The sequence below is a fragment of the Priapulus caudatus genome, unplaced genomic scaffold, assembly GCF_000485595.1.
Source record: "Priapulus caudatus unplaced genomic scaffold, Priapulus_caudatus-5.0.1 Scaffold477, whole genome shotgun sequence".
NCBI lineage: Eukaryota > Metazoa > Priapulida > Priapulimorpha > Priapulimorphida > Priapulidae > Priapulus > Priapulus caudatus.
In genome coordinates, this window is record NW_014577538.1 from 34,208 (window position 1) to 49,314 (window position 15,107).

The window sequence follows — 15,107 nt, forward strand, 5'->3', positions numbered from 1 at the left end:
GTCGGCAATAATAGGTGAAAGAGAGTATAGATACATTAAGAGTTTGGTAGTAAATAGATTTCGTATTTATATTTAGCATTATATTTGATTGAAACGCTTCAAGTGCCTGTGGACCAGGCTCTCCGACTGTTACACGTCGTAGGACAGTATATAATATAGTGTAAGTCAATAGGGCAACGTTATTCATTTTATGGAATTTCACAAAAACCAACCCAACCCAACCCCAACCCTTCTCTTTCAACAAATTCATTTGCATTTGCCAATGGTGGCAATATCCAGCATACTTGACTATACTATGTGAATTAACCAGCACAACCATTATCTTTTGAATAGGTTAACGAAGTGTTGGTGTATTACAAAATTAATTTGTGTAACATGTTGATACTACAAATATAGTCATTATTATAATACTTTCATGAAAGTAGCAACATCTGCTGATTTTTATTCTAAAAGTTTTAATATTATTTCATGGATGCAAATTCATTTTGATTATCACTTTGTGGTTTACATTATTTTCCAGAGCACCTTCAAGTTTTACATGCCTCTGGCTCTGGTGCTGCTTCAAGATGTGGTAATGCTACATTCAGATGCCAAATAGGGGCCTTGATTAGTACTTGATTAGAAGTTATCCTTGTGCAATGCCTCCGAAAAAAACAAGTAGAGGTATCCCAGCTGTGAAGCAAAAAAAGAAAACTGAACATAAGAACATAGGTGATAAGTTGCATGGTGACAATATTACCAATAGGAAAACGTCACACAGTAGTAACAGTATTAGGAGACGTTGCCAGATGAAGGTTAATAAAAACCAACAACATGTTTATCTAAAAGAGGATCAATGCAAAACAAAAGTGCAAAACCAAATTGATATGAAGTCAGTGATGTCATCTTGTAAAGCTGAAGTCAAGGCAATTAGTAGTCATGGGCATTCGGGAAAAGCTGACGACGCCGAACGAACTCGTAAAATCAATGCTGTAGGAACGGCAAGAGCCGGAAAGGTGGTGAAAATTAGAAACAAACGGATGACAAAGAACAAGAAAATCAAGAAAGCCGTTAAGCTCAGTTTGGCCGAGAAGAATTTCCGACGAGAGTTGCCGCGGAACGAGGTTCTCACCCGCACCGACTCCAAACCGACTCCGACCCTTCATCCACCTCGCGGCGAATGCCACGGCGTCTGCATCGTCGACTGTACGGCGTCCGCGGCAGGGCGGCAGCTCTCGCCTGTAATCACGATCGACAGATGGCACCGTCTTCCAAACGGCAACGAAAAAGGACCCGCCAGCACGACCCGCGGCCCAGGCGGCGGACTCGCGAACCCGGCCGACCTCGCAGTGTCCCGGCGCGAAAAACCCAAAGCGAAGCCCGGCACGACGCCAGCGACATGGCCGCGACCAGCAACCGGCGCCCTCGCTGACATCCAACTGCACATAGTGCTCACGGACAACACCCTTCAGCAGACACCCTCGCACCGGGAGCGCAGGCAGACAGAATGACAACGAGGTTAGGCGAGCAGCCGTAACACGACGAAAGGAACTACACGCGATCAAAGCAATCCCTCGATGGGATCGGTCGACCAGCCACAGTAGAACAGCCGTCTGGTTTCCATGCAGTGCCTCCGCCCACAACATGCCCGCCGCAGCCGCAGCAGCAGCAAGACAGCAGCAGCAAGCAGCAGCATCAGCAGCAGCAGCCAAGCAGACAGACGAGCGTCACTACGCACTGGGTGCGCAGGATCGCACGGCAAGTCGACACGCAGGTGCGGTCAGCTGACCAGCAGATAGCAACGTCGAAGACAAGACCGCGAGGAGAAGAGACGTCTGCGTGGAGCGCTGTGGAGGTACGGACGCTGGGACGTGTGTCTGTTTTTCGCGAATTACTGTCGAGTTTGAATTGAATAGTTTTATTTGTTTGTGATGAGTAGTAGTTGCTAGCAGACCTTTAAATGCGTGCTGGGTCTAGTGGCCATTTTAACCTTGATGTCTGAAAATAGTAACAGGTGCATGAAACCAGGTGAACATCGTACCTGTCGCATCTCACCCCGCCACCACCCCATCTCACCGCAATATACAGAAGAGAATAAATAATAAACACATCTTTGCCGCGATCATACAGACCACCGGAACTCAATACATCTCACCACATCTATGCCGCGATCTCGCAACGGAAACTACAAATACATCTAACAACCACATCTATGACAATGCAATCTCGCCACGGCTCAATACGTCTCACCACATCTTGACCGATTCAATCGCCACGCAGATTCAATACGTCTCACCACATCTTGCCACGTCTCGCACGTCTCAATACGTCTCACCACTCTCGCCACAGGTTCTCAAATACGTCTCACCACATCTCTGACCCGCGATCTCGCCACGTCTACAATTAGAAGACATCTACAACCAAATACTATGACGACGTCTCAAGCAACAGGATCAATACGTAACTCAAACCAACAAATATATAGACACGACATCTCGAAACCACGTCTTAACAATAGATACTCGACCACGTCTCGACCAAACGATCATCATACTAACCCAACAACATCATACAAGTCAACGTCTTCAATAACAGTATCAACCAAACATCCTGCCACGTCCGCACATACTCATCGCGTCAACACACACATTTGACATCAAGACGAGTTCGACCGTTACACTAACACGTCTCACCACATCTTGCCACGTCTCGCCAGTCTCAATACGTCTCACCACATCTTGCCACGTCTCGCCACGCTCATCACGCTCTCACCACAATCTCTGCGCGTCTCGCCAGTCTCATCGCCCGGTCTCACCACATCTTGCCACGTCTCGCCACGTCTCAATACGTCTCACCACATCTTGCCACGTCTCGCCACGTCTCAATACGTCTCACCACATCATCGCCGCGTCTCCCCCTATCTCGTCTCATCTCGCCATGGGCACTGTTCTTACATCATGGTAATCGCCGCCGTTGCCGGTCACGGTCTCGGCACGCGTTCAGCAGCGTCTCGACACATGTATCGCCGCGTCTCGGCCACGTCCGGCACGCGTCTCGGCACTGTTGCTCAGCACGCCCGTCTCAGCACGCGTCGTCAGACCACGCGTTCTCAGCACGCGTCTCGGCACGCGTCTCAGCACGCGTCTCAGCACGGCGTTCTCGTTGACAGGATTCATGCGGCTGCCGAATCGAGGACGCGGCGCCTTGTTGCGCGTGCGCTGCGGCGGTGAGGCCGTGCAGACGCTTTCGCCGTGCAGGGCCGCTTCCGGCTGCGCGTCGTCTCGGGCACAGTGACCGTGGCCGGCTACGCGGCGACGGGACTCGGCCGCAAGTACCACTCGGTGTTCTCGCCGGGCAGTACGTCGCTGCTGACCGTGCGCTGCTGCGGCGGCGGGTGGTCGGCCGACGATGTCGTCGCGGTCGTTCGAGATAAAGAGGGTGAGGGAATTATTCGTGACGTGTGTGCGTGTGCGTGTGCGTGTGCGTGTTTATAGAGCGGAGTGAGTGTGCGTATGGGGGGGGGGCGTCGTGGTGCGTACGGCGGCGACATCGGTGTGTGTGTGTATGTGTGGTGCGCGCGCACGTGTACATGTGTTTTAGGGCTGTAACGATACACAAGCCTCTCGATTCGATCCGGTTCTCGATATTAGCCTCTCGATATTAGCCTCTCGATTCGATTCCTTCGATTCGATTCCCAAAATATTGAAATGTTATCTTATTTTTTATATTTTCATTATTTTGCAATAATAAATTATTAGAAATTGCCAATGAATACTAAATGGTGAATAGACTAGAGAGTCTAGAGAGTATATATCATAGAGATGTATACTATTTATACATCTCTATGGTAATAGTATATGTACACTGCACAGTGGCTGAATAAAATTGGTGAGTAACACTCCACAGTATATAGCGTAGTGCCGCCATCTATTGGAGGGAAAAAGTGGTATCGAAGTGGAATCGAAAATACGGGGAAAAATATCGAGGATCGGATCGAGGGAAGAGAATCGCGATCCGATTCGATTTCGGTGGATCGTTACAGCCCTAATGTGTTTATGTGCGAAAAACTAGTTTGTAATATTTGCAGTACCTACACGTGGCTAAAATTTGACGATAATCCATATATGAAAAAGGTATCGAGGAGATGAAGGTATCAGTGCGCGTTCGATTGCAGATAGGTCCCGCGGAGAACTCTCCGTACCAGTTCATCTCCGGTTTCGGCGAGTACGAGACGTTGTTTCGGCCGGGCGTCGGCTTCGAGGGCGTCGACCACCTCAACAAGGTCAGCGCGCCACTCGGCTGCAAGTTCATGTATGCAGACGCGCCGCTGCCCGTCTGCAGCTTCGGCGGCAACTGGCTCTCTGTCATAGCAGAGACGAGCCGAGCCATCAACCTTACAGGTAGGGGTACCGCGTCTGCGCGCGTCCGAGATGGGATTTGAATCATTTGCTGTTGTGCGTTCGTGCGCGAGTTCTGCGTCTGCGCGCGTTTGAGACAGGATTTACCGTCGCGCGTTCGTGCGCGAGTTGTGCGTCTGTGCGCGCCCGAGACGGGATTTGCCGGCCTGCATTTGTGTGCGTGTTGTGCGTCTGCGCGCGTCTGAGACAGGATTTACCGTCGCGCGTTCGTGCGCGAGTTCTGCGTCTGTGCGCGCCCGAGACGGGATTTGCCGTCATGCGTTCGTGCGCGTGTTGTGCATCTGTGCACGCCCGAGACGGGATTTGCCGTTGTACGTTCGTGCGCGTGATGTGCGTCTGTGCGCGCCCGAGACGGGATTTGCCGTTGTACGTTCGTGCGCGTGTTGTGCGTCTGTGCGCGCCCGAGACGGGATTTGCCGTTGTGCATTCGTGCGCGTGTTGTGTGTCTGAGCGCGTTTAAGACAGGATTTGCCGTCCTGCATTTGTGTGCGTGTTGTGCGTCTGCGCGCGTGTGAGACAGGATTTACCATCGCGCACGAATCTGCGTCTGTGCGCGCCCAAGACGGGATTTGCCGTCATGCTTTCGTGCGCGTGTTGTGCGTCTGAGCGCATCCGAGAAGGATTTGCCGTCGTGCGCGTTGTGCATCTGCGCGCATCCGAGACAGGATTCGCCGTCTTACATTTGTGTGCGTGTTGTGCTCCATACCGGCATCCTGTCTCCTAGGAAAGCCATCGCCGCCTGCCGGTACTCCGTTGTTGTGGTTATTGCAGGTACTGCTCAGGTGTTCCTCGTTTGTGGAGGAAGGAACGTGGGTAAATCGACAATGGCACGACACCTAATCAACTCTGCATTGTCTGAGTGAGTATAAATAGTGATTGACTTAGATAAATAATACGTTGTCAGACGTCGCTGGTGGTGACAGAATCGATGTAATCAGCTACGTTTAAGTGCGAGTTGCCAATCGTGTTTTGCAGGTGTAAGCGAGTTGCGTACCTGGAGTGTGACATAGGTCAGACTGAGTTCACCCCGTCGGGCTGCATCTCTCTACACATTGTCACCACACCTGTGATCGGTACGTGTACTGCGGCTTTATCGACGAGCTGACAATGCTGTTTGTTGTACAGAGCATTTTGCTAGTCACCTAGCTGATAAACGATAGGCACACAACTAAGTCTAACCTTCCAGTGATTCATGACATTTAGACATTACAGGCATAAAATTTGCACGATGTGTGGAAGGCTTGTGTTGGATGTTAGTTGTTATAATAATTTAGTTGTTTATCAGGTAGCATAGAGGTGGTAGTATGGTTAAAATAGTGGTCGGGTTTAACCAGAGTAATCACTAATACTTTACAAGTGCATAGCTCGCTTAAAAAATTGTCAATTATTTTCAGTAACAAAAACGGTATGACGGAACGAACGTGTGGCGAGTTACAGTCGTTAGTATACAGTATAGAAAGTGTGTAATTTTTTTAGCCTGTGCACTCAATAGAGGTTTAAATTACTTTGAATTATTTTGTTATAGCATGTTTTATTATGTTATTATGTTAAATTATGTTGTAACAGGCCCGCCGTTTACGCACCAGAGGAAGCCATATAGAATGTGCTACTATGGACATATAGCGGCCCAGGAAGACCCAGTACACTACGTCGCATGCGTGAAATACGTCTACCAGGCTTACGTCAAGTTGAGGCGCGACAGGGTTCCCTTAATTGTAAACACCATGGGCTGGAACAGAGGTGTGTGTGCGTGTGCGTGCGCGTGCGCGGGCGCGGGCGCGGGTGCGGGTGTGTCGTTTGGGAAGTGTGTAAATGTGGGTTGAGTAGAACGATCATTCTCTGCATGTAATCATGAACTTAAAACCGAAATATTTGTAAAATGTTTATACTATATGAGTATAATTATGCTAATGCTAATCTGTAATTCAAATTGGATCTGTGCCGACAGGTATGGGACTAAACTTGCTGGTGGATGTAATAAACATCACGCAGCCCACGCACGTGGTGCAGTTTGTGCATTCGAGTCCCAATAAGAACCTGCCACTGGTGAATGAGGAATTCCTGTCCTGCACCCCAGGCATGGTCTACGAACAGAGAGCCCTGAGCAACCATAGGCATTTGTTGGTGGAGAGTTACGAGGAATATCATCAAAGGTAGGTTCGCCTCTCCCCAACCAATTCGATCTGACAGATTGTGTTTTGAGTGGCGTGCAATGGAAGAGAGCTGCCGAAGATTTGGCAAGGCCATCGATTAATTGCCGATGTTATGGATTTTGAGATTGTCGTTATAAATTATGCTATCATATATGTTATCAGACTACACATTATGATAACCTTAACGTTGTTAGTGTGTAGTAGCAGTGATAACTGTGAATTATTAGTAGAAAGCCTTTTATGTAGTGTTTTGCATATTCTATCCAATCATAGGCTCTGTAGGTAACAACAAAGGTTTATTTTGTTATTATTTAAAGGAAGAAGCAATACAAACCAGAAGATCATCGGCATCTCAGCTTTCTCGCCTATATGGGCAAGATGCTTGACTTCACAGTTACTGGAAAGTCGTTGCCACTTGAGGCTCTCCAGCCATACAGGTAATCTCTTGAACATATCTATACAACATACATCCAGGGGCGGATCCAGGGCTGAAGCTAGGCAGTATTTTTCCAGATTTTAAGGGCACATCCCCCAAAAAGGGCACACTACCCCACAGTGGACGCCGTTAGGCGCGGAAGGACATGGCGGGGGTCTGGGGGGCCTGCCTCAGGAAATTTCAAAATTTCAAGGGTACCTGGGCACAAAAATGAGCACCATTTGAGCACACATTTAGTCAAGCAGCAATAGCTAAAAACCATATGGAATTTTATTTCTGCTTCATTTTGCCTGTGCTTTGCATACCAGCAATTAATGCAGAATGATTCAAGCACTTCCCTTCTTTTTCAGATATCAAAGCTAGTTTTGTTACCATTTAAAATTTTGATTTCCTTCAAGTCCTGTCAATGAATCAAAAGAAAAAGAAAACAAATAAAGAATATAGCCAAATTCCATCAAATTGTTTTCTGTAATTTTTAGCGCAAAATTTCGAAGGGCACTTTGAAATCTAGACCGTATTTCCCAATACGGCAAATACGGTCTGAATCCGCCCCTGACATCATATCATACATTATTTAATATCATAGACATACACTGTATACGTACATATATATGTAATCAGAAGTGAATACAAACAAACACGATTACTGATTATGACAACAAAGCTGATTAATAGCAGTCGATTGTGGGTTCTCTCGATCAATTAGTGCATTGACCTGAGTTTGACCTTTCTTCTAAATGTTACTCTGTGTAATTTGCTCATTATCATTCATTAACAAACGTTCCAGTCTTCCATGGAGTGCAGTTGGGATTCATGTGAGTCATGCAGTTATTCCAAACTCACTTGCCCTGCTTTCATTGAATGCGAGTGTTGTAGCATTGTGTGCTGCTGATCCAAAAGAGGTACATTTGGCATTTATTACTAGAGATTTGCACTTAAATTTTTGGCATGGAAATTCTGGATACTTTTCGATGTTACATAATTTGCTAGTGCATAAGTTCCGAAAAGTGATGTACAGTTTCTCACTTTTGGTTGGTGTGTTGTAGTCTCAAAGCTTGAGGTGATGACACTAAGCAATATTCACTGTGTATTATAGTGCTCAATGCCAAACAAAGATGTGCAAAATAATACATTTTCTTAAATCTTGCAGATGCTGAGTTCAGAAGATGAAACACTGCCCCGGTTCTTTCATTCTACTCCTGTGTGCAAATGCTTTGGCTTCGGTAGGTGCTACTCTGTCAATATTTCTCTGTTTATCCTCACTTCTGAAAGAAAATGAGCTGGTTTTCATAGCTTGATACAAATTGGCATTTCTCCAAAAAGTTTCTGTGAGCTCGAGTTTCTGTAAGACTACTACAGATACTACCATATTAGATTAATTAGGTGGTTACTGAAGGTGGTGCATGCTCTACTTGAAGTGTTAATTCCTTTTATAAAGGATTGGGATGGAAACGCAATCGGCAAGATGCACTAAGCTTGGCCCTCACAATATCAACCTAAATAATTTTAGCTGCTAACACTTGCTTATAGCTGCTACCCATAATAAATGGCGATATCTTGTACAGATATGTACAGATATATACCTAACAGGCCTCCACATAGGTTAATTTATTCTTAACTTCTCGTTATCATTATCATTTTTTGGTCAAGTGAATAAGATCTTTCGTCGCATTCAGGTATCGTGCGGGGAATTGACCCAGTGCAGAAGGTGTTCTACATACTCACGCCGGTGCCCTTTGCTGACCTTGGCAAGGTTAACACGCTACTGAAAGGTGTGCTGGAAATTCCATCGTGCATCATGACGACACAGGTATGATCGTACAGCCAGGCTGACCCACGCAGCGGCCCTCTGTGTATGCACGAACTCCTGCAAGAATACTATCCAACGCACTCCAACGATCCACCCATCCATCCGACCATTTGCTTGAAGTTGTCTTGCGACATGTAGATCCCATTCTAGCTGTCAGGAATTAGCATTTGGCATAAGCTATATGTTTCTAAATTAAATTCGGGAATCAGTTGTTTAGTATTGTTGCCAGAAACCTGTACAGACGCATTGAGGTCCGCTACCTTGTGTTGCATGCAGGCACACTACTGTTAAACACTCAGTTGAACACTAGTTGAACACTGCTATAATGCTGACTCAGTTTTGCAAAATCGACGTCTGAATCCTATAAAATCACATCATCATAGTGAATTTTTAAATGCATTGTATTTGTTCTCAGCAATCTCATCGAAACGGTAATCATAAGAATTTTTTGCAAATTTGCGGTTCAGTTTCATTCCATTATATAGCCGTTCAATGCCTCGTGCCGGAAACGTGATGTTAGAATCGAATCAAATGAGAGTTGATATTTTGATTTCAGAAGTGCCAGCAGCCACTGCCATACGTCATGGAGGCTAGGCACATACCGCGTGTCCTTGGGAAGGAGTCGGTGAAGAGATCTTTCAAAGCGCGGCCCAAGTACAAACGCCAGGGCGGCGCGCGACCAAGCCAGAGAAAGAGACAGCCGTGAAGATACGCTTGCTTAGAAAGATTAACATGAATACATCAAATGGATTCATTGTTGGAGATTTTCTCGCGATGACTTGATGAGGTTTACGCAAACGTTTGAAGTGTGATATCAGGAAAAGTAACTTACTCATGTATTACTTATTTGACATCGGTAAAAAAACGATGCGGGAAAATGAAAGCACATTTTTTACTCTAACTTATCGTCGTAACTAGGAAAGTAATTGGAAATCCAAGAGAGGTAATTATTTTGATTTTGTGCTATTTTGTTACTATAGTTGTATCCTCTCGTAATATACATAGCTGAGACGTTGAGTGAATTTGGTTATTCATGTGTTTTGCTCTGGCCACTGTCACAGTGACAATTGTACAATGCTGCTAAGACGTGGCTTTGAATTATGGCTGCCATTGATGGCGCAATGATTGAAATTGATTGGAGTTCCTTTATATAGATATATTATATATTATTTATATATTATATTATATAAAACTGTCTCTGATGATGCATTAAATGTAATTGTTTGTCTTTTCTTGTACTACTCTGCTGAAAATAAGGTTTAGCAATTAAAACAAACAAAAATTTCAGAAAGTTTATCTCATATCACTTTCTTACATCAATGAATGGTAGAGACATTAATTGCAGTTTGAACTTGAAGATTTGTGTTGAAACATTGCTAACAAATTTTTTCATATGATCCGGAAATTATAAGATAACATAGCCGCCATATAAACATGTGCATGCGGTTACAAGCACACACATAAACATGGAAACGCACACCCGTACGTACGCGTATATTTACATCGCGGGTGCGAAAAAGTTTTGGCATAAAAACGGTCACCAACCTGGCGGTCATCTACCGTATAACCATATTAGGCCCGCAACAACGCAGGCATCGTTGCCGTGGGTGATATACCATGAGAGACAGAGGGAAAGGGTATGGCGAGTGAAGGGGGAAGAAGAGATAGAGAGATAAATGTCAGACGGAGGTAGGGAATGAGGAAAGTATTAAGGAAGGAAGGTAGAGAGCGTAAGAAAGAGGGGGAGAGGGAACGGATAGAAGGGCTGAGAGGGCGAGGGAACAGATGGAAGGGGTGAGAGGGCGAAGGAACGGATAGAATGGCTGAGAGGGCGAGGGAACGGATGGAAGGGCTGAGAGGGCGAGGGTGGGAATGGATAGAAGGGGTGAGAGGACGAAAGAGGGAATGGATGGAAGGGGGTGAGAAAGCGAGGGAGGGAATGGATGGAAGGAGGTGAAAACGCGAAAAAGGGAATGGATGGAAGGGGTGAGAAGGCGAGAGAGAGAATGGATGGAAGGGGTGAGTGGACGAGAGAGGGAATAGATGGAAGGGGTTGAGAGGTCGTGGGAGGGAATGGATGGAAGGTGGTGAGAACGCGAGGGAGGGAATGGATGGAAGGGGTGAGAAGGCGAGGGAGGGAATGGATGGAAGGGGATGAGAGGTCGGGGGAGGGAATGATGGGCAGCTCTCAATCGTCCCTTCCATCCATTCCCTCCCTCGCGTTCTCACCTCCTTCCATCCATTTCCTCCCTCGCCCTCTCGCCCCCTTCCATCCATTCTCTCACCCCTTCCATCCATTCCCACCTTCGCCTTCTCAGCTCTTCCATCCGTTCCCTCGCGCCGTCTCAGCCCCGTTCTATTCCGTTCCCTCGCCTCTCAGCGCATTCCATCCGTTCGCCATGCCTCTCAGCCCTCCATCCGTTCCCTCGCGCCTCTCAGCCGCTGTTCCATCGCGTTCCATCGCCCTCTCAGCTGCTTCATTTTCATTCTCTCTCTCGGCCTTCTCACCCGCTCGCATCCATTCCGCTCTTTCGCGTTCTCTACGCCTTTGCCATCCATTCCCTCCCCTTACCCTCTCGCGCCCTTCCATGTAAATCCGACCCGCCCTCTAACGACCCTTCCATCCATTCCGCTCTCTTGCGTTCTTACCTTCCTTCCATCCATTCCGGCAGTCCCTCGCGTTTCCCTCCTCCATCCCATGTCCCTGCCGCTCCGCGTTCCTCACCTCCTTCCATCCATTTCCTCCCTCGCCCTCTCGCCCCCTTCCATCCATTCCCTCTCTCGCCTACTCTTCCCCTTCCATCCATTCTCTCTCTCGCCTTCTCAAGCGCCCTTCCATCCATTCCCTTTTTCGCGTTCTTCACCCTTCCATCCATTCCCTCCTCGACGCTCTCAAGGCCGCCTTCCATCTATTCCCCTCTCTCGTCCACCACACCCTTCCATCCATTCCGCTCCTCGCCGTTCTCACCGCCCATTACCATCCATTCCCTTCCACGACCTCTAACCCTCCTTCCATCCATTCCCTCCCTCGCCCTCTCGCTCCCTTCCATCCATTCCCTCCCACGACCTCTCGCTCCCTTCCATACATTCCCACCCTCGCCCTCTCACCCCCTTCCATCCATTCCCACCCTCGCCTTCTTACCCCTTCCATCCATTCTCTCTCTCGTCCTCCTCAACCCCTTCGCATGCCGTTCCCGTCCCTGCCCACTCATCTCATTCCAATCCATTCTCTCTCTTCGCCGCCTCTCAACCCTTCCATGCAATTCTCTCTCTCAGCCCTCTCACCCCTCATCGCATTCCCTCCCTCGCCTCTCAGCCCGCTTCATCCATTCCCTCCCTTGCCCTCTCACCCCTTCATCCATTCGCCTCCCTCGCAATTCATCACCCGCATTCCCATCCATTCCCTCCCTCGCGTGTCTCAGCCGTCCCTTCCATCCATTCGCCATCCTTGCGCTCTCGCTCCCTTGCCATGCCATTCCGTGCTCTCGTCTCTACCTTCTATCTCATGTCCCTCGCCTCGCCCTGCTCACCCCCTTCGCATCCATTCCCTTCGCTCGTCACTTTCGCTCGCTTCGCAACATCTATTCCCACCCGCGCCTTCTAACCCCTTCCATCAATTCCCTCCCTCGCGTTCTCACCCCCTCCATCGCATTCCCTCCCTCGCCCTCTTAACCCCTTCCCATCACATGTCCGGCTTCCCCTCGCGTTCTCACCCCCTTCCATCCATTCCCTCCCTCGCGTTCTCACCCCCTTCCATCCATTCCCTCCCTCGCGTTCTCACCCCCTTCCATCCATTCCTCGCCACGCCTCTTCAACCCCTTCCAACCATTCCATCCCTCGCCTTCCTCACGCCCCTTCCCATCCATTCCCTCCACGACCTCTCACCCTACGCATCCATTCCTATCCGCTCGATCTCTCACCCCTTCAATCCATTCCTACCCTCCGCCCGATCTCACCACCTTCCATCCATTTCCCACCCGTTCGCCCTCTCGATCAGCCCCTGCTTCCAGTCCATTTCCTCCCTCGCTTTCTCACGGCCCCTTCCATCCAGTTCCCTCTTTCGTCCCTCATCTACATTCCCTTCTATCCATTCCCACCTCGCCCTCTAGCCCTTCCATCCGTTCCGTCGCCCTCTCAAGCCCATTCTAATCCGTCTCCTTTCGCCTCTCACGCCCTTCCATCTGTTCCCTCGGCCCTCCTCAGCCCTTCTATCCGTTCCTCTCCCCCATCTTTCTTACGCTCTCTATACCTTCTCCTTAATACTTTCCTCATTCCCACTCCGTCTGACATTTATACTCTCTATCTCTTCTTCCCCTTCACATCGCCATAACCCTTTCCCTCTGTCTCTCATGGTATATCACCCACGGCAAACGATGGCCTGCGTTGTTGCGGGCCTAATATTGGTTTATACGGTAAGAATGACGCCGGTTGGTGACCGTTTTTTATGCCAAAACTTTGTTCGCACCCGCGATGTAAATATACGCGTACGTACGGGTGTGCGTTTCCATGTTTACTGTGTGTGCTTGTAACGGCGGCATGGCCACATGTTTTATATGGCGGCTATGTTATGCTTAATAATTTCCGGATCATATGAAAAATTTGTTAGATATGTTCAACACAAATCTTCAAAGTTCAAACTGCAATTAATGTCTGCTACCATTTCATTGAATGTATAGAAAGTGATATGAGATAAACTTCTGAAGATTTTTGTTTGTTTTTAATTGCTAACCTTATTTTCAGGCAGAGTAGTACGAAGAAAAGACAAACAATTACATTTAATGGCATCATCCAGAGAGCAGTTTTTATGATAATATAATATATAAATAATATATTAATATATCTATATAAAGGAAACTCCAATCAATTCAATTCATTGCGCCATCATGCAGCCATATATTCAAGAGCCCGTCTTAGCTCATTGATCAATTGTCAACTGTGACGTGGCGCAGAGCAAAACCCATGAATAAACGCAATTCACTCAACGTCTCAGCTATGTATATTACGAGACGGATACAATCTATAGTAAACAAAATAGCACAAAATCAAAAATTCATTACCTCTGCCTTGGATTTTCCAATTACTTTCCTAGTTACGACCGCATAAGTTTAGAGTAAACAAATGTGCTTTCATTTTCCCGCATCGTTTTTTACCGATGTCCAAATAAGTAATACATGAGTAAGTTACTTTCCTGATATCAGCACTTCAAACGTTTGCGTAAACCGTCATCAAGTTCATCGCGAGAAAATCTCCAACAGATGAATCCATTTGATGTATTCATGTTAATCTTTCTAAGTTCAAGCGTATCTTCACGGTGTCTCTTTGCTCTGCTTGGTCCGCGGCACGCCCTGGCGTTTGTAGCTTGGGGCGCGCTTTGAAAGATCTCTTCAACCGACCTCCTTCGGCCAGGACACGCGGTATTGCCTAGCCTCCATGACGTATGGGGCAGTGGCTCTGGCACTTCTGAATCAAATATCAAACTCTCATTTGATTCGATTGCTAACATCAACGTTTCCGGGCACAGCATTGAACGGCTATATAATGGAATGAAACTGAACAGACAAAATTTGGCAAAAATTCTTAATGATTACCGTTTTCGATGCCGATGCTGAGACAATACTGCATTTAAAAATTCACGTATGATGATGTGATTTTTTATAGGATTTCAGACGTCGATTTTGCAAAACTGAGTCAGCATTAAGCAGTGTTCAACTAGTGTTTCCACTTGAGTGTTTAAGCAGTAGTGTGGCCTGCAATGCAACACAAGGTATGCGGACCTCTAATGCGTCTGTAACAGGTCTTCTGGCAAACAATACTAAACAACTGATTCCCCGAATTTATATTTAGAAACATATAGGCTTATTGCGCAAATGCTAATTCCTGATCAGCTAGAATCGGGATCTACATGTCTCTGTCCGCAAGACAAACTTCAAGCAAATGGCGATGGATGGCGTGGATCGTGGACTGCCGTTGGATAGTATTTCTTGCAGGAGTTCGTGCATACACAGAGGGCCGCTGGCGTGGGTGCAGCCTGGCTGTACGATCATACGCTGGTTGTCGTCAATGATGCACGATGGAATTTCCAGCCCACACCTTTCCAGTAGCGGTGTTAAGCCTTGCCAAAGGTCACGCAAAGGGCACCGGGGTGAGTATGTAGAACACGGGCGCTTTGCACTGGGTGCAATTCGCCCGCAACGATACCTGATGCGACGAAAAGATCTTATTCACTTGACCAAAAATGATAATGATAACGAGAAGTTAAGAATAAATTAACCGATGGTGGAGGCCTGTTAGGTATATATCTGTAATATCTG

General features: G+C 47.4%; 1 protein-coding gene across 1 annotated transcript; it reads left to right on the forward strand.

The window, feature by feature from the left end:
- Window positions 1–1,706: 1,706 nt before the first annotated feature.
- Window positions 1,707–10,010, forward strand: LOC106810833 (polynucleotide 5'-hydroxyl-kinase NOL9-like). Its single transcript, XM_014814291.1, has 11 exons — window positions 1,707–1,834; window positions 4,154–4,379; window positions 5,169–5,256; window positions 5,373–5,470; window positions 5,964–6,137; window positions 6,346–6,550; window positions 6,868–6,987; window positions 7,774–7,888; window positions 8,137–8,209; window positions 8,663–8,796; window positions 9,353–10,010. The coding sequence occupies exons 2-11, from the start codon at window positions 4,289–4,291 to the stop codon at window positions 9,500–9,502; spliced, it is 1,248 nt and encodes a 415-aa protein (XP_014669777.1). The 5' UTR covers window positions 1,707–1,834; window positions 4,154–4,288; the 3' UTR covers window positions 9,503–10,010.
- Window positions 10,011–15,107: the final 5,097 nt, after the last annotated feature.

Coding starts and splice junctions, on each gene's coding strand:
- LOC106810833 (XM_014814291.1), top strand. CDS start 4,289: ATGTATGCAGACGCGCCGCTGCCCGTCTGCAGCTTCGGCGGCAACTGG. Junction 5,471..5,963: donor TGTCACCACACCTGTGATCG/GTACGTGTACTG, acceptor ATGTTGTAACAG/GCCCGCCGTTTACGCACCAG. Junction 8,210..8,662: donor GTGCAAATGCTTTGGCTTCG/GTAGGTGCTACT, acceptor CGTCGCATTCAG/GTATCGTGCGGGGAATTGAC.